This window comes from Falco cherrug, chromosome 5 (genome assembly GCF_023634085.1).
Source record: "Falco cherrug isolate bFalChe1 chromosome 5, bFalChe1.pri, whole genome shotgun sequence".
NCBI lineage: Eukaryota > Metazoa > Chordata > Aves > Falconiformes > Falconidae > Falco > Falco cherrug.
The window spans coordinates 48,620,318-48,640,389 of NC_073701.1; the positions used below are offsets into that span (position 1 = coordinate 48,620,318).

General features: G+C 37.9%; 1 protein-coding gene across 1 annotated transcript in view; it reads left to right on the top strand.

Annotated features, from left to right (window-relative positions):
* The window catches only part of IMMP2L (inner mitochondrial membrane peptidase subunit 2), a 478,086-nt gene extending 462,441 nt beyond the window's left edge, over positions 1 to 15,645 (top strand). The window contains exon 6 of the mRNA XM_055711827.1: positions 15,154 to 15,645. Coding sequence (XP_055567802.1) covers positions 15,154 to 15,273 — 120 coding nt within the window. The 3' untranslated portion in view covers positions 15,274 to 15,645. The remainder of the gene's footprint in view (positions 1 to 15,153) is intronic.
* The last annotated feature ends 4,427 nt before the right edge of the window (positions 15,646 to 20,072 follow it).

Here is a 20,072-nt window from a genome sequence, read left to right on the forward strand (position 1 = left end):
CAGCTTTGCCGTCAGTCTTCCCCGAGCCTGTAGTGTTGCATGGAGTTGTTGTGACCCAAGTGCAGGACCCAGCACTTCTTGTTGAACCTCATACAGTTGGCCTCGTCCCATTGATCCAGCCTGTCCAGATCCCTCTCTAGAGCCTTCCTATCCTCAAACAGATCAACACTCCCCCCCCAACTTGGTGTCATCTGCAAACTTACTGAGGATGCACTCAATCCCCTCATCCAGATCATTAGTAAAGATATTAAACAGGACTGGCCCCAATACTGAGCCCTGGGGAACACCACTTGTGATGGGCTGCCAGCTGGATGTAACTCCATTTACTACCACTCATTGGGCTCGGAATGTCAAACATTTTGAGATTGCAGAGATAGCTGCCTTGATGTAGAACACAGGAGGTGCTGCATTGGACTCTGCTGTTGCAATGGATGTTAAAGATTGTTCTTCCTCAGTGTACGTTTGAAGCTCTTGCCCTCTTACTTAATGCATTAGTACTAATTGGGAAGGTTTTCCAGTTGCAGCTAACGCTCCCTGAATTTATGTAATTACTGAAGTTTGGAGAGGAAGTCTTTCTTCTAATTTCAGGATGCAGGTTGTTCAAGCAACTCTAAACTCCCATCCAAAGTTTTGGTGCTATCTATATCTTCCTTGAGAATCTGGCCCTGCCTTCATTCACTTTTCATAAGAACCACATTTTCCCTTATCATTAGATACTAACTTCTATCTTCTTATTTGCTGTGTTTAGAGTATCATGATTTTGACTCATGATATGTCTTTAACTCATGGTTAAAATCTCATCCTCATGTCTACAAACATACAGTGTGGCAGCCCCCAGTTTGAGGCTGATTCACTCTTCAAGTGGTTTGATGGTGCGTACCACAAGATGGTAAGACTTTTGAATACAATGCAGCTTCATATTCACCTCTGGCTGTGTGTGACTCCAGACAGAATGAAAACTTAGGTCACTGCAGGAAATTTGGCATAAATCATGGAAGTCTTTCTTTGCAGGTTTGGGAGTGAGTTTTGCTGTTCAAGAATAAAAAGCATTAGGACTCACTGAACAAAAAAATACACAAAATATTTTGGAAATAATAATCTAGCGTTCTTACCAAGCTCAGAATTGGTTGCTTAAGCTGTGTGGTAGTAGAACAAAAATGCTTCTGGGATGTTGCCAGACCTCCATTTTAAAGCAATTGCAACAGCCACCTTTCCATTACCTTTACCTATAGCTACCAGAACTTTAGTACTCTAAAGCAAATTAGAAGATGAACTATTCATAATAGTCTCATTAAAATATTTTCATCTGCTTTGAGCATAAAGATCCTGAAGCTGAAAAACAAATTCAGTAAACATACAGAATTATATTTTTTCCAGAGCAGACTGATGAAAATGTGTCAGATTGTGCTGTCTGCATATTTCACTGCTGCTGTCTCCTCAGCTAATTTCAGAGACAGTATGTGGATCTCCAGGCACTGTACCAAAGGTAATAGATACACAGGCTGCTGCTGACCAGAAATGTGATTACTTCCCCACAAAACACTGAGGTACAAATTAAATTTTGGATTTGCAGTGTATTTTGAATGAGATTGTGTTATGAAGATAAGCATTCAAAAGGAATTTTAATTATGTAGATTTTCTTACAGGAAGTGAAATAGCTCTATATAATGAATTAATTTTAGTGGTGTTAAGTTTTAACATTTAGATCTTTGATCTTAAATGTGTTAATCCTTTTCCAGTACTGATGACCTGGCAATCCTGTGTAGGTATATCTTGCTGAAATAGCTAGTAGCCTCATTTAATCTGAAAAATTGAGTAATTTAAAGAGTTAATAAATATGGATCATCATCTCACTAGAAATTGCATTTATTTTATTTTATTTTACTTTAATAATGTGCTCAAGTGTTTTACTTTAGTATTTAAAGTTCAGCACATACTTTGCTGAACTATGTCTTGATTATGACTAAGAAAATATTTTATTAAATATGCAGGCAATTGAATTCATTAGTCTTCCACTTTCTTGCTCATGCTGTATAGCTTAAGAGCAAGTCTTAATATTTCTTTGAGGTAAACATATTACTTTGAGATAAATACAGCTCTTAATGGTAAAGTAGTGTATTAAAACTGCTGTACTGGGTTTGCGTGGTAAGGTTTTGGTAGGGGGGTGGGGCTACAGGGGTGGCTACTGTGAGAAGCTGCCAGAAACTTCCCTTAAATCTGATAAAGCCCATGCCAGAATGGCTTCAAGATGGACCCACCGCTGGACAAGGCCGAGCCCATCAGTGATGGTGGTTGCACCTCTGTGATAACATATGGAAAAAAACCTGCTGCACAACTGCAGCCGGAGAGAGGCGTGAGGCTGTGTGAGCGGAGCACCCCTGCAGCCCCCCAGGCCGGTGCAGACGGAGGGGCAGGGGGGGCTCCAGGCCCGGAGCAGAGGTTCCCCGGCAGCCCCTGGGGAAGCCCCTGGTGAGGCAGGCTGTGCCCCTCAGCCCATGGAGGGTAACGGTGGGGCAGATCCCCACCTGCAGCCCCTGGGGACCCCCCGCCGCAGCAGGGGGTGCCCGAAGGGGGCTGTGACCCCGTGGGCAGCCCGTGCTGGGGCAGGGTCCTGGCAGGGCCTGTGTCCCCGTGGGGAGAGGAGCCCGGGCTGGGGCAGGTTTGCTGGCCGGGCTGGTGACCCCGCGGGGGACCCAGGCTGGAGCCGTCTGTGCCTGAAGGGCTGCGCCCCGTGGGGGGGACCCCGGGCTGGAGCCGGGCAGAGTGTGAGGAGCCTCCCCCTGAGGGGGAAGGGGCGGCAGGGACAGGTGTGAGGGGCTGGGCGCAGCCCCCAGGCCCCATCCCTGCTGCTGGCGGGGAAGAGGGGGAGAAATCAGGAATAAAGCTACGCCCAGGAAGAAGGGAGGGGTGGGGTGCAGATAATTCAATATTTGGTTTTATTTCCTCTTTACCCTAATCTGATTTGATTGGCAATAAATGAAATTAATTTTCCCCAAGTTGAGTCTGTTTGCCTGGGACGGTAATTGGTGAGTGATCTCCCTGTCCTTATCTCAACCCGTGGTTACGCTTCCTCTCCCCTGCCCGGGTAAGGAACAGAGGGATGGAGCAGCTTTGGTGGGCACGTGGCATCCAGTCAGGGTTAACCCACCACATCTGTTTACTGTATTTGGCTAATGAGGAAGGTAACTTTTGAAAGAATGCAGTCTATGATTCAGTTATTTGGTTTATAGTATGCTGTCTCATTACGGGGGTTTATACGCCAAGAACATCAAAGGTCTCAAAGAGAGCAATGGGGGAACTCTAGCTGTCTGCAAAACTGTTTTTCCTGTGTCCTAGTAAATCTGAGACATTTATGTGCCTTTGGAAGATGTAGCACAAGACTTTGAAGAAGCCTGTGCCCTTCTGCATGAGGCACACCGGCCAGCAGAGGTATTCTGGGACATCTCAAATGGCAGAAGGTACCTCTGTTTAGGTCAATTAGCCAGACCTTTAATGTAATGTTCAGAAAGCTTACATGGAGGCTCCTTCTGCCCTTCCTAGTTTTTCTGATGTCCCCATAATGACACGTAGCTGCATGACTCTGACTGCTTGTCCCCTGCCCCTCCTCTGGATCAGTTTGCCTGGGCTGCCAGGTGTATGGGCCAGGTCTGGTGACTTGATCAATGATGTCACTTCTCTAGAAAATTGCCTTCTCCAAAAGCACTCACGTGTCCTCACTGAGGGAGTTTTCTGTGGAGAATTAAACAATCATCTCACATGTGAGATGTGCGATCCTTGTAGAGTTAGGATTCCACAGAACTGTAACAGTATTTGATTAAGGATATGAATCTTATTATACTTCTGGTTTATTTTTGTGAAGCTTTTTTCCTCAGCAAAACCTGTTATGCCATTATCTTAAGCTAATCAGGAGTGAACTAAAGAAAAAAACCATGAATATGGAGAGGATTACTTACGTAGGATGGGGCAATTATATTCATAAGTATATAGTGTCAATTATTTAATCATAATTTTTGTTATGAAGTGAAAGGATAGCTATATGATTTGAGTTATACCAAGAGGCCTTGTACTTTGACAGATGTCACACTATCATAAAACCACAGAATGCTAAATAACAGTAAGATTGACGAGGAAAAAAAGAATGTTTTGGTGATAGTTTTTCCAACATGAAGTAAAAGCTTGATTTAGTACATGTAATGTCTTCTCCACAGTTTTAACAAAAATACAGAATAAATCAGATAAAGACAAGAGAGGAAGCATTCTTAAATTCATAGCTATTATTAGAGGTATAAGGAAGAAAAAAAATCTTTGTATATATTTGAAGTATTCAGATTTTTTTTTCCAGTAAATCAACTTGGGGAGATTATATATACAAAATCAGCTTGATGAAATTTAGCATTTTAGATGAGCTCTAGCTGTCCTCATACAAAGACATCTATTAAAAAGTCTTTTATAATTTTAATAACATATCATGCAGCTATTTAATGACATTTTGATATCCTAGCTGCTCATTGAATATTTACTCCCCATTGCTTTTCATAGCTCATATTGCCAACAGCATGTTTTCTGTAAGTCAAAGTGTTTCTGCGTGCCATTTAGAAGAAAATATAGGCAAGCCTCACAGTAGGATTTTTTGAAATATTTAGTTAAGTGGAATAGTCTATTGAACAGTTGTCTTTTTCAGGTATGAGAAAATCAAAATTATTCTATTAACAGTATTGCAACAACCTCATTTGCATCAGATTAAAACTGTTGAAATGTGCAATAAAAACCAGAGAAGCTGTGAGCAGGCTGCCAGATCTATTTCCTGAACATACAAGTTATTGTCACTGAAATTTTATGAACAGTTCTAGCTTTAGAAAAGGCTTGCTTTGCCCAGTAAGAGTTGTAATATCATTTTTATTTTTTTTTTGGTACCATTTTGTTTTACTTAAGACGTATTTTTTCATCTATTCCATTGAATTAACTTTTCTGGCTACTGCTGGCCTTCTTTATTTTGTCTTTTTTTATTATTTTTTTAAATTTTTTAATTACCTCAGCATTTGGTAATTACTGTAACATCATCTTGACTGACTGCCAGGTATCTGCCAAGTAATATTTAAGGTAATGAACTTTCCCATATGCCTGGGGTCTGCTGCGCCCAGTGCTGTCCCATAACTGATCACTGATGGAGCCACTCAGGCTGCAGCTGCTCCTAACAGAGCAGATGAGGCAGCAGTGGGCTGGGTTGTCGTCCATGACATCCCTCAGTGTGGATATTTCTCCAACTTTATAAATAGCTCTTATTTATGACCTGTGAGATCAGGAACTTTTCTGAGATCTAGGTAAGAGTATGGAGAATATAAATTAGATGCAACAGGTAACTAATATGTGGGGGTTTTTTGTGTCACTTGTCTTGAAGGACAATTTGAGTCTATCTAGAAATTGAAGCCTACTGCTCCCTTCTGACAGTAGGACTCCTTCCTTTCCTTTCATTAATCCTGAATGAGTCTGAAACATCACCTCTCCCAGCCTGTATATGTACGATCCCTTGCACAGTCATACTTCCAGAAATTTAGTGGAATTTGATCTGTCACGTTAGCTTGTTTGCTTAGCTTTGCCATGCTAGCCACTCATCGCTGGGGCCCACTTTAGCGTATTCTGTGAGCGTGCAGTGGAAGCAGAGCAGGAGCATGCCAGGCCTCGCTCCTGAATCGCACAGTGTCACAGGAAAACTCTGTGGCAAGAGCAGTGCTGAGGTGCCTCTGCCTGGCGCTCCTGGAAGTGCAGAGCACCACAGAGGAGGGCTGGTGGAGCAGAGGGCACGGTTCCGTCTGCTTGAGCACCAGCCCACGGGGATGAGGTGGGTCTGTGGAGTGGTGTAGTGGGAGGACAAGTGCGGTCCCTGGGTAGTGTGTGAGGTCTGGGAGCTGCTCTGTGACTTCCCTTGTAGTCATCGCACTGTACTGCTGCGTGTGCCAAAGCTTTAGAATGAAACTCTAAATAAATGACGCGCAACAGAACAAAACTGGAAATCAACAATTTATAATGTACAGTGTTACTGCATAGTGTCCTAAGTATTCAGTCAAGAAAGACGAGACACATAATCAGTATCAGTGTAGTGATCTGAAAAATGTCGACAAGCCTGACATTCTTCTGACTCTGCTGGCACTGACACAACACGTTTCTGAACAGGAATTCACACCGAAGGCTTTTATGTATTCCTAAATAATTAATATGCATAGATTTGGGATATAGCTAATACTTTCTAGATGAAAATAATAAATGTGTTTTCATAATTGTTCCCTGCTGCTTGATTTATCAATTCGTAAAATATTGAATTGTAAATATATTACTGCTTTTTAATGTGGGGCTTTTTCATGAAAGCTATTAAATCAGTTTGTTCTTTTGTTGGGTTACATGACTTAGTGACAATCCTATTTAGTCTAGGAATTTTGTGCCTCACTTAGTGAAATATTAAAAAGCTTTTAACTATTAAATGATATTTATGCATATGCAGCATGCAAAGCACATCACACAGACTAAGCAAATTCTTTCACCATTTTCATGACTAGAAATCAAAAATAAATAATAGATTGGCTTGTAAATATTTTTTACACCTATTTAGCATAATGGTTCTGTTAAACTTAAGCAATAAAGAATAATTTCTAAGAATGCTATATTTACTGAAGATAAAAGAGTAGTAGTGTTGTGTTATATGTTAAACTCTATTTTAAAAATATGTCTTTGGGAAAAAATGAAAGAAGAAACTGGGAAGGACTGAAGAAGTTACTTAGCTATAGTGTCCCTTTCAATAATATATCCTTGACAATTCCAAGAAAATGCACTGAGACAGAGTTCAGATCAGACTTTTACCAAGCCTGTTACTGTGTTTAATTTCAACAATGGCATTGACAGTTGATTTCTTCATGTATTGAATAAAAAATACACTATTTTATACTGATTTCCTTTAAATCTGCATTACTTTTATGAATGTAAATTACAGTTCAACTTTAACGAGTCTCTGCACATCTAACAGTAAAAAAAATCTCCTGTTAAATATATTCTATTTTCAGTGACCATTTCCTTCCTTTACCTCTTTTGTAACTGTGGGTTTAATGTAGGTGTGTAGACATAGAACATATGAGAATGCAACCCAATTATTTTGATAATTATTAAGTACTTTACTTATTTTCAGTTCAATCAATAACCTGAGCTTTTATTACAATGCAGTGACTGTGCTCACCTCTTCTGATATGAACAGCTTAAATTGCAAAACCATGTTGGATTGGAGCAGTCACAGTCATAACTGTTATACTAATTTAAGACAGCTACTTTGTGCTAACATGCAAATCTTATTCATTCTGGTAATCATCCATTGCATTTGAAATTTCTCTCTTTTACATTTTATTTCATGATTATGTCTGTGCATATATGTGTACTATATGTGCATCCCTTTTGAACGTCTATTTTCACTGTTTAAAATGTTCTTTCAATAAAATAACTGTTGTTTATATATTTTCATTTTTTATAATGTATTTTCTATCACTTCTGAATTTGGTGACTTTAATAAGGACTTTTACTGATTATACAATAGCTCTGTGAAAGAAAACACATATGGGATGTTTTATCTGTAGCTGGAGCTGCTGCTTCAGCTATCAAACTAATGGAACCGTAATGGAACACTTACTAACAAAATTAATGGGCTGCATTCTTTTCTTTGTCACTAGATCTGTATGGCTCCGTTAGGTCTGATTTTTTCAGTTACACAAGCAAAGAATGATGAAGATGCTAGCATTTTGCTATGTAGTTGAAAGGCATCTATCACTGTTTTTGTATTCATGAGCTACTTAGTATCTTGTTATATCAATGAGCTGATATAAGTTAAAGAACATCGTTTTGGTGTGGTTTTATTTACAAAATAATGTATTGGTTGTCATTTTTGTGTTATTTTTACATTCATGAAAGAAGGAGGTCAAGGATATTTGTTTCTTCTGCCATTGTTGATTATCCCAGATACTTCTACTAGAGGAAGTGGTTTCACTGGGATTTTACTTTAATCCACAGGATTTTATTTTTATTGATCCTTTTCCTGCTACTGCACTTGACAATAGTTGTTTCAAAGTTCAACCATGTACAGAAAATGAAATGTAATAGCAATCATGTTTACTTTCTATTAAAGTATGGATTTTTTGAAGAGACTAATTTATGGGGAGAATTCTCTGTGAGACCATTTTACACCTACAATCTAATATCAAAACAACAAATGCTTCCTAAAGACAAGCAATCTAATTTGGCACAGATAGCTATCCCATGCTATATATTTTTATTATTATGATAGCTGGAACACTGCATAGTTGCCTAAGTGTTTCTATTCTGAGGTTTTCTTTGAGGTTTTGGGGGGTGAAGTATTCTAGAACTTTCTTCTTTCCTTTCTTATTAGCCTGGTCCCATTACACAGTTTTCAACCTCCATGCAAATTTGGCATTCCCGATCTTTCAGAATTTCAATATAGTCAAACAACAGCTAATTGGTAATACGATATAGGTAGCAGGGCTATGAACTACTACAGCTGGAAAAATTCATTAAAGCTATATGTCTGCTCAAATGGTGCCATCCATAAATCATCGAGGATTTCTCCATGTTAGAGGATTTTTCACCTAATTTGAATTGCCACATTTCAGAAACTCTGTGGGGCACAAGTATCCAGCCAGCAAAATGTGATCTGAATAGAATTCTACTGCTACAGAATTACTCCCCCTGCACTCCCCGCCCCCGCCCCCCCAATGACTTTGTGTCATGAAACAGGAAGTTTGAGAAGAAAATTTTGAATACAACTGATGTTCCATAGTGCTGAACATATGAAAGCCTGTATATAAAGCTTTTTTACTAACCTGCATATGAACAACAACAAAAAAAAATGTAATGAGAATATATTACTTCAGAGAATAGAAAGCATAATTTGTAACACTGTGATTTTTTGTATTGTATCTCTTTTTGGTTTAAGAGAATTTAATTTTTTTTGTATTTGTGTGCTTATCATTGGCCATGGCATTTGAAAGGCCTGTACAATATTGCTAGAATGTAACTCAGTTTAAGAGACTAAAGTAAAAGTGACTTCTCAAAACCAGAGGCTGATATATGCCTTTAAAGTAGTGATTATCTGGCTGTTGGTGAATTTTCTCAAGTACACAGGTTATAATCTGTGGTACTTGTAATTTAGTTCTGTTTCTAATTTGTTGGATACCTATTATTGTTCTCTTCAGTGGTATTTTAGAGGATTTGTACAATTTAAACATTTATTAAATTAATGAGTCCAGGAAACAAAATGCAAATTAATATTGAATTTTTTCTAGACTTTAACTTGATGAAACAAGATTATTTTTCAGACAGTATTTTTTAGTATTTGTTCTTCAGAAAAAGTATGTTTGTATTCAATTATACAAAATATGCCTTCAGAGAGGGTTGTTGTGTTGATGCAATGTGAAGGATTACTGTTGTGATTTATTATTATTTTTCTTTTATCTTTATTATTTAGTCTCTTATGTGACTGATCTAGATATTCCCAGATTTCTTATGTTATTTTATACTTTATAATATGTTTATTACAGCGACTTCTGTCACAAATATGTAAATGTTTCATGTATATTTCATGTTTTTATTGAAATAACTAAGTTAAATTTCACCCACATTCCCTCAAATCAAAATACATTGTAAGGAAATAATAAAACAGTCTATTTTTTTTTCTAATTTTGACTAGTTGCGGGTTTTTTGGAAGCAGAAGAAACAGTGAAACCAAAATGTGTTTATTCATTTCATTAAATTTCATTAAAATCACTGGTTTTGTTAGGAAAAGTACAAACCCAAATACCAAGTGAAGAAAAGAAGGATAACATTTCCCTGTTTTGCACCACATAATGAGTTTATATAGTCTCAGTTAGAAAACCAGCAGTAACATAACGTTGCAGTCAAAACTTTGTTGTGAGGAAAAAAAGCAGACTTAACTGATATGTGAAGCCACCAACTCACAGCCTCATTAAAATTGTAACTACACTATTTCACTTAGACTCCCAGCGTGGTTAGTCCAGTTACAATGATATTACCATTTGTACTCCAAATTATCAAATGAATGACAATGAGTTTCATTAAAACTCAGTTTTAAAATATCACACAAACATTTTCAAGTATCTACCTTTTTCCCAGTGTTTATGCTGCCCCTTTGAGTCGTAAGGCTGGCAGCATCCATCGTCCTCAAAAAGAAGGGCAAAGTGTGGTTTAGTGAGTTGTCATCCTGAATTCTTCAGTAGGAGGACTATGATGATGGTTTCTTCTTCCTCAACCTCATTTCCACTTGGGGTTGATTTAGCACATTTTCTAATGTTTTTGTGGGGGAGTTTTGTTTGGTTGGTTTTTGGTGTGTTTTTTTTTTCCTTGTTCTTTATTGATTGGCAACATCACTTTTTATCTGTATTTATTATATATTTTATTTTACATATGTTAGTATATTCCTTGTTCTTCTCCACTTTTTTTTTCTCTTTGCTAGCCTTAAAACCCTTTTGTCCAGCTCCCCAGTCAGTTTTTTTAATGACCATTGCTAGTTGTTTTAGAAGCCTGTCTTTATTATCCCATGCTTTTAGTCCTGTAAACCACATTATGTTAGTCATAAATATTTCATTCTACACAGAATAATTACTTTTTACTGTATATGTAAAAACTGTGATTATATCCAAAGATTATACAAATATAAACAATTATAAGTGATACATGCAAAACTGTAACAAATTAGGCAATGGTCACCTCATCATTAGAAAAATTGTTGCAGCTAAACAAGCTAAATAAAACTCCAGGCAGGCAAGGGAAGTTCAGACAAAGCCGGAGAAATTAACCTTGAAGCCTGGCAGAGCTGGTACAAGGTGTAGTTTGTTACTAGCAACGGCAATACTGGTTTGCAGAACTACAGCTTGGATTGTTTTTTGTCTCTTTGTCTTATTATTACTTCTAATTGGCAAACTGACTAGTTAGGAAGTCTAACTTCAGAAACAGGTGTAATGTCCTGGGGGTTTTTGGTTCTGCATTGCTGTTTCTCAGATTATATTCAGTGGTGATGTACTCTTGTTTTAACATTGATGCAGAATTTGAAATCTTTGCTGCTTTAAGCTAAAGCAAAATCACCAAAAGTTCAAGGAAAAAAGAAGCAAAGAGAAATCTATGGGGAATGCTCCTAACATAAAGTGAACTCACAACTAGGAGCAGCAGTACCTGAATTTAGCAGGTTGGGTAGACTTTACATACCCTGAGAAAGTTGAGAGTACTTTAGGTCACATGTTAGACGTTAGGGTCAAATCCTTATCTGGTCTTTTCCTTTTCTTGAAATCCAAACTGAAGACCTGGATTTCCATAGACATTTTGCTGTGCTCCACTGCATGCTACATCTGTACAGGATTCTTGCACAGGCTGCATGCTGCTTTTCCCATTGTGATTTAGGATGAGAAAAGGCATCATTCTAAGAGAACGTGAAGGTGTCAGATGTCAAACAGACAGGAAGAGGTGGAAAGTACAGTCTGTAAATCAATGAATATCTTAAAATGACATATTTTAGAACTGGGAGAAGTGATAGTAATGTAAGTCTCTATACTAATAAAGGTGCATTTATTCCAACCTATTAGGCCAGAATGAGCAAGATAGTTGTAAATACCACTGCAGATAGCACTATCAAGTTTAGACTTATCTTTCCCTAATGCAGTGCCAAAACTTATCAGTCGCCATACAACTAACATACTAACAACTACAAGACTCTGAGGAAATATGCGTTTATCACAGTAACAGTGTCAAAAGAGTATTATTCATTCAAAACTTATTTTGCAGATATTTTTTTGCTGTGTTAACAGAATGGCTTCTCAGTTATTCAATTAAATATTCAAATTTTTAAAAAAATAGAATTAGTGCCTAAAAAGCTCAGGTTAGGGAGAATAATATGGATTCATTTCAACATAGTGCCTGTTGTTGCCACAGCAAACATAGATCTTCATGCAGAATTAAAATTCAACTATTTAGATTGCTGGCATTTCTTACTCAAGTCTGTAAATGAAATATGTTCCTTAAAGAATTTGTGCCTGATTTTTCTTACAGTTGACAGTGTTTCAAGGTGGTAAACTTATTTTCTTAAGACAGTAAACAATGTCTGGAAAGGGAACTGATTAATCTCTTTTTAAATATTTCAGTATTTCACTGCTGCAACAGCAAGTGTGCTCTCTTAGTTCACCCTTTGTCCATATCTAACCTTGATGAGGGTAAGCCCATTAACAAGGGCAGGCTATTCTCTGCAAACAATTCTGTTCTTCAGTGAAATTCATGGCTGCTGTGGTAACTACAGAATGATAATAGGCAATGGACAAAAGTTATTAAGGTTGTTTGTAGAAGTCAAATGTCAAGGTGTTTTTAAAGTGAGCCTTTAAGTTATTATAAAGGAAGCCCTATAGCATCAGTATCATTTGTTATTTAGTAAAGACTACCATCACCCAAAAATACCTGGTTTTCCTTTTTAATGCTAGTCATTTTGTCCTGTAAATCAGTTTATAGGAAGGATATTTCTTTATTAGTTTCAAGTCAGATGATGGTCCGTAGAAGTAATCCTCTGGGCAAAATTATTCCCAGTCTCAGGTTCAAACAAGTTTTGATTCATTTATTATATTCTCAGTCTGAGTGTAGACCTCCTACTGACATCAATAACAAGCAATGCACTGAGAAAATACAAAGCTTTGAAAATAAGATGTTATTTGTGTTTGAGAAGAGCATTTTAACATTTCTCTCCATACTAATGCTGTCACATTTTATATGCAGTGGTGGGGTTTGCTGTGGTTTTATAATTTGGCACTAGCCTGTGAAGTGTGTGCCATAATGCTGTATGCTTGGGGAACAAATCCACACGGTAATATTACATTTGCAGACAACTTTATGGGATAATTAAACTAAAGGATATCGTGAATTCCATAAATATCCAACTAACTACACAGAAACATGTCAAGACTTAAAAAAATGTAGCTAAGCCCTATCACAAAACAGTTGTCATTTAGCAGCCTGTATTTTGTTTAAATGTAGGGAAAAAATGCAATGGATCTGGGAAACAAGTGATCCCTGCAAGGGATAAAGTAAATGACATATGATGCTAGAATGCAATTTTGGTGATCTACTTCAGGTTCTTTTAGATATCATGGGTTATTAAGTAACCAAATTATATTCAAGTAATTCAGCACCTGCTTCATCAAGCTACAGAATGTGGAATTAGATATAGACCACTTCAGCTTCACTGATTTGATTATATAGTAGAGAGAGACTGGTGAATATACATTAATCCTATGAAATTAAATCAAGACAATTAGCTGAAGATATTCCTAGGGGCCTATTTGATGTCCATTTGCATAAAATGCTGAATTACCTGCTTACTGAAATCACTTTTTTTTTGTGTGTGATGAGAAATGGAACGGAAATGAAAAAATGAGTTTTCATGAAAACTTAAGCAGCAATGTATGGGTTCAAACCAGAAATCCATTTAACATCTGGCTCTGACAACAGCCAATACCAGACCATTGGAGCATAAGAACAAACTAAGTATATAACTTTTCCCTTGGTGTTACCTAATGTGGAGTACAGAGACTACACTGTTACTTTGTTTATGTTCAATTATGTGTGATGGACTTTACTTCTGTTACTATTTTCTGAACAAGTTTGTTATTCTTTCCTGGTCTCTTCAGTATCCTTGTAATGTATGCAAGTATGATGTAATTGTGTAGACTCTGAAGAAGTATTTCCTTTTTGTTGGTTTTAAAAATTCTTTCAGATAATGTCATAATGTCATCTGATATTTCCTCATTCTTATGAGCAATGATGACATAATAGGCAAATAAAGCCTATGCATTCTTTACCCATGCCATTCATAATTCTACAGACTTCTGACCCTGTCGTCTCCTTACGAGTCTGAATTATTTCACCTTTTCACAAATAGAGACATTCCAGTATTTTTAATCATGTTTTTGTCCTGTTTGTAACTTTTCTATTTGCACGGGACACTTTATGGTTGGTGGGAAGCTTATTACTCGCTGTTGTCTCCAGAAGAAACCTAAACATAATTTAAGATGAAGAAGCCTATCCTGCAGACTTTTCAAATTAAGTGAGATGAACTCCATACCAAATTACTTAATTTCAATGTTAAGTATAGACGTTGAAGCCCTGTCTTATTAACTCAATCTGAAAATGTGACTGTTCTATTCCTAGTTACTCTTAGTCTAGCCATTTCATACCATATTTGAAAGTGCCTTGTTTGTAACATTCTTAAGGTTTTCTAAGCAATTCAGTTTTCTAAACTATGCCACCTGTGATTCATTTGTAAGCAGTATCAGTATTGACTTTTATTTGATTTATTCAAGTAAAACATTAGTGAAGTAAAATTATTGAAATAAAACAATAATAGTTTTAGTAGTTAAAGTAGTAAGATGGTAAAACATGTTTACAAAATGTGAATGAAGTGTAAGTAGTTCTAGAACTTCAAAAATATTTGATCTGTAGATATGTTTCAAATAATTCTGTCAGAAATAATGTTCATCCTCAGGTAATATTTACAAGTCACAGAAATTTCCATTTTTGGTTGGAGACAAAATGGAATTTTGAAGGACGGTTTTAAATGGAAAGTACAACATGTTTAGATAAGCCGCTATCTTGGTGTGGTTAGTGTACATAGTTCAAATCCAAGACACAGGTTCAGTTTAAGTTATTCAGAACAGATACTTGAACCTTGTTCTGCTGTATCCAAAATAACTACTAACCAAAAGATTTAGGTGGATTATAGAACGCCTCACCTGTTTTGTCTGGTTGTTTTCCTTGAACCTGAAAAAAGATTCCTAGTTCACGTTTGTTACAGCCAATGCACTTCAGCAAACTGTTTTGAGTTGCATGGAATATAATAATAATAATAATAATAATAATAATAATAATAATAATAATAATAATAATAATAATAATAATAATGCTACTGAAATGTTTTTTTCTTTTCCTCTCATTATATGCATGAGGCACTTCTCATTCATGCAAAGTTTTCTGCTTTTTATTCTCTCATGTGCTTTGTACTTTCCACATTTTATTTGCAGTATTTAATAATCTCTCTGGTTTATATTTTGATTACAGGTTTCTCTTGGACTTCTACATGCTCGAGCTACTCATATCCTCTGGCCGCCACAACGCTGGCAGAAGTTACAGCCAATGCTACCTCCAGAGCGCAAACCACTCCAGAGAGAGCAAGAGTGATTTAAATGTTCAGAGAGAAGAACACTGATGAAGTTTTAACCAGGAAGAGTTGCAGTGGATATACCATCACCCATAAGAGCTTTGTCAAGTGTACTTTAACATCAGCAAATACATGCAACATCTTCATGTTAAAATGCCATCTTGAGTGTAAGAGGTTTTTTGGGATTTGTTTTGTTGTTTGGTGGTTTTTGAAAATCTCACACAGTAGTGCATTGTGCATTATTTTGATTTGAAATAGTTGGTTGTAGAAGGTTTGAATGTTCAGTTTTTCTGGGAGCAGTGAAATGCTTGACTTACTATGTCTGTACCAGTACTTCTCTGGATAAGAAATTATTAAAACCTTCAATAAAATATTTTAGTATTTTGCATTCAGCTTGTTCCTTTAGTAACTGAATGGAACCTTTATTGTTATCATTGATTGCACACGAAAAAAAACCCAAACATGTAATATGCTTTGGATTGTCCTATGATTTCTAATACTGAAGAATCAGTACTTTTGTAGCTGAAAAGTTAATCATATATGTCATAATTCTTTTAAAAAACCTAATGAGATGTGTTTTTTTAAATTGAGTACATATTACTTAGTTTTAATTTCTCTTTTAGGAGTGTTTTATATAAACATTCCTTGTATATCTCACTGAAGTAGATATTCAGTCAAAATATACAAATTACATTGCAGTATCTGAAGAAAATAATTCATTTCTCAAATGCAGCAAATCATTGTTAATATTGACTGCCACATTTCTTTGAAACCATGTAATTACATTATAAACGCTACAATTATTACTATAAATATATAATTAATATTATAGATATACTCTGTGAATATGCAGTAAAGCTTCTGCACACATTATAAGTAAAAAGAACTTGAAAAATGACACATTTTCAGCTGCAGATTAATATTGTCCAGCTTATTTCATATTTATTAAATTTTACTTCAGATAGGACAGTACTTTAAAAATTTAACAAATCACACAAAATATCTTTAAACATTTCAGGTAAAATCATGCAATTATCAGAATTTCAGGCAAGATGAAAATAAGTCTATAGCTCTTTGAATACACACATCTGCATACAATAGGTGCAAACACCATGGAAACTCTATTACTGTCTAACTTGCTTCCTAAATGCTCCAGCTCTGTAGACTGTCTGAAAACTTTACTGTCTCACATGCCATGTTCTCTTTTTGTTCCAAAAAGATGTTCCATAGGTCTCTGAACTCATCTTAGTTAAAACTAATGCATTTTTTTTGGTTGTTAATTGCAGTAAATTCACAATTTTTTTGATTGACACAGGGTGATCGAAAACACTTCCCCCCCCCCCCCCAATTAATTAAGAAAACTGAAATGAGTTCAAGAAATTTACTGCAGTCATAATTAATTTTGGTGACAACGATAGAAACACACATCCATGAAAGGACAAAGAAAGAGAAAAACATAAAAAGCAGCAGAACAAAACCATATTAGAACAGCTTTCTTTCTCTCAGTTGTTCAGGTCTTCATTTGCCTTCTTTCCACTAGCTCAGTCCCTCTCTCCTCCTCCTGTTTGGTGTCAACTGGGCAGAAGTTTTTACATATATTGACAAGCTGGAAAATTTGGTTGGCTGATCTGATTCACTGGTACATATTCTGCAAAAACAGTGCCAGAGAATTATCGAAAAACCCAAAGGCATTTATTCCTCAGTCAGTATCTTAATCCTATTTTTCTATTCACGTTGCCCAAAGAAGATTAAGTTCCTTGGGACTGCAGACCTTATTTTCCAAGGGAGAAGAAAGATCCAGAGATATGTGAGAATAAAATAACAGAAGAAATAGAACCAAAGGCTGTATGCAAGGTCTTAGGGGGTGCCAGATCTTGCAGCCCAGCAGAGGCAAGGCTGCTGAAGCTCCTTGTCTCCATCCATATACATGTGACTGGCCATGCACATCAACACAGACAACGCACTCCACTTGGTACTCACATAAACACTAATGGCACCAGTGACCTCATCCTGTTCCTCTCGCTGGCTGATCAGGATGAAAATACTTATGTGGGAAATAATACAAATATATACAGCGTGGATCCCTCCAGTGTCAGACACGTGTTTTGCTCAGCATACAGAATCCTAGTCTCCTCATTTGCTGGCACCTGGACAAATGAACACCCAGACACCCTCAAGTGGATCACGGCAGTAACTGGGCTTAGACCCCCAGTCCATCCAGGCCCATCCAGTAGCTGGACCCAGATCCTCACTCTCCCCAGGCACACACGTATGCACACAAATGGGTCTCCCAATGGAACCGCAGTCTCAGCAGCTGGCTGGAACCCCATGGTGCCTCTGTTAGCCAAAACCACCTGTGGTCCTACCTCTAGGGACACCCTCACCCCACCCTCCAGGCCATGTGCCCCACTCGCCAGCTGGTCCGGCTTGGTGCTGGCCCGTGTCATTCACTGACAGTGCAACTTCATGGCAGCCCACACTGGCACCACAGGCATGTGGGCCTCCCACCCCTGGTCAATCCCAGCCACTGACACTCAGAACCTTCCCACACATGCACAGAGCCCAAGGAGCTCCACACTCAGGAAAATCACTAGAAATTGAGGTTAATGAACAAATGAGACAGACTGCACTGATCAGGCTCAGGTGTCCACAGACCAGCATCTCTTTATGTGTGATTGGCTCCTTTCACACCCTTCTCTATTTTTCCACACTTGAACCTCCCCCAACCAGTCTCATTTCCCTGACTTTGATCCCCTTAACATCCTGCAAGAAGTCCTGAGCAGTACTGAAATGCTCTTCCCTGAAACCCATAGCAAACCCCGTATCCCTGGGCACTGTCACCAGTCTATGGGGCAACACAGAGATCCTCCCCACTGACTCCAGGTGTTGGCTGTCCCCCAAGTGGCTAGTGCAGGGGCCTCTGTCCTCCTTCATGTCTCTGAGGATGAGGCTTTCATAACGTGCTGACTCCTGTAACAGCCACAGAGGAGCTAAATCATGGTAGATTTTGGCTTCCCCCAGCTGTCATTGCTCCTCTGGGCTCCTTTGTCTGTGTGGACACCAGCTCTTTATCATATAACCTTATGCAAGCTATGAAAGTTTATGTGTCCCAGACAGTAATCTGCAACATTCCTCAAGGAATACCTATTAATCTGTATTTGCATATATATATATAAATATTTATGAATTTATATGGATATATAGGATATACATGATGGAATAGAGAATATACCTATTAAATGTGAAGATGTTACAATGGTTGTAAAGACTGCCATCATTTTGGAGAATGGTATTAGACTGCAGTGATCTGAATTCAATAATTGATGAGCAGACAGTCTGGTGGAATAATTACACATGCTATTTTACAAGAAAATCTGGAGATTATAGTGGATTGTAGTTGAACATGAATCAACAATATGCTGTTGTGAATAAGAAAATATCACTTTGTAAACAGCAGTACAAACTGTAAACACAGGGAGCAATATTCCTACTTCATTCATCTACAGTATGATTTTAGGCACCGGATTCACAAAAAAGTGAGGGACAACTGGAGTCTTTAGAGAGAAACAATAAAAATGAAGAGAAACCAGAAAAAATATGACCTATAAGAAATGTTGCAAGAACTTGAATTTACCATTTAGTCTTGAGAGTCTGAGTCACAGTCTTCAAAATCATGAAAGGTTGCTGTGAAGTAGAAGACAATCATTGGTTCTCCAAGGCCATCATGTACAGGAGAGGAACTAACAGACTTACAGTGAAACCGTAAGACCTTTAGGTTAGACATGCAGAAAGAAACATTTGAATTTTAAAAATAAAACATTGGAATAGATTACTTGTCATTGCAAGGGTTTACTTTTTTTTTTTTTTTTTTTTTTTAATCAAGCTTGTTTGTACTTTAAGGCAGGAGGATGGATTAACTAGACCTTGAGATCCACATCAGCTATTTTATACATTCTCTGATTAAGTATTCTGTGATTGCAATCTTGGTAGTGCCTTTGATGCTGGGCGGGCAGGCAGTTACATCCTGCTTCCTTTAGACTTATAAGACTCAAACGGAGTGCATGTAGTTTTTTCATCAGTCCTCCTGGTCAAAAAGAAGAGATTCAAAAGGGCCAGTCAAATCTGGTGAATCAACAAAGGGTTACAGGACAGGTGCCACAGCCAGGGGTTCAGCTGCTTAGACTATGGGAATCACTTTGAGAAACCTTGTCTACTAGGAGCTGATGGGATTCCATCTGACAGAGAAGGGGAAGAGCATCTCTGGTCATAGGTTCACCAAGCTGGTAAAGAGGGCTTTAAACTAAAGTTCTCAGCGGAAGGGAACCTCAATCCATCGTGCTTCTACCAGTTTGATGCCAGTGCCAGCAAGAGGTGCCCAGAGCCTGAAGAGAGATTGCAGGTCAACAGGAGAGCACCTGAAGAACAGCACAAAGGAATTCCAGCCACTCCAGCCAGGTGTTGGTTGATGAGAAGCTCAACATGGCCCGGCAATGTGTGCTTGCAGTCCATAAGCCAACCATATGCTGGGCTGCATCAAAAGAAACATGGCCAGCAGGAGGTGATTGTCCCCCTCTGTGCTCATGACATACCACGTGGAGTACTGCTTTCAGATCTGAAGCCCTGACATAAGAAGGACATGGACCTGTTGGAGTGAGTCCAGAGGAGGGTTACAAAGACGATCAGAGGACTGGAGCACCTCGCCTATGAAGACAAGCTGAGTTGAGTTTGCTAAGCCTGGAGAAGAGAAGGCTCTGGGGAGGCCTTATAGCAGCCTTCCAGTACCTAAAGGGGGCCTACAAGAAAGCTGGAGAGGGACTTT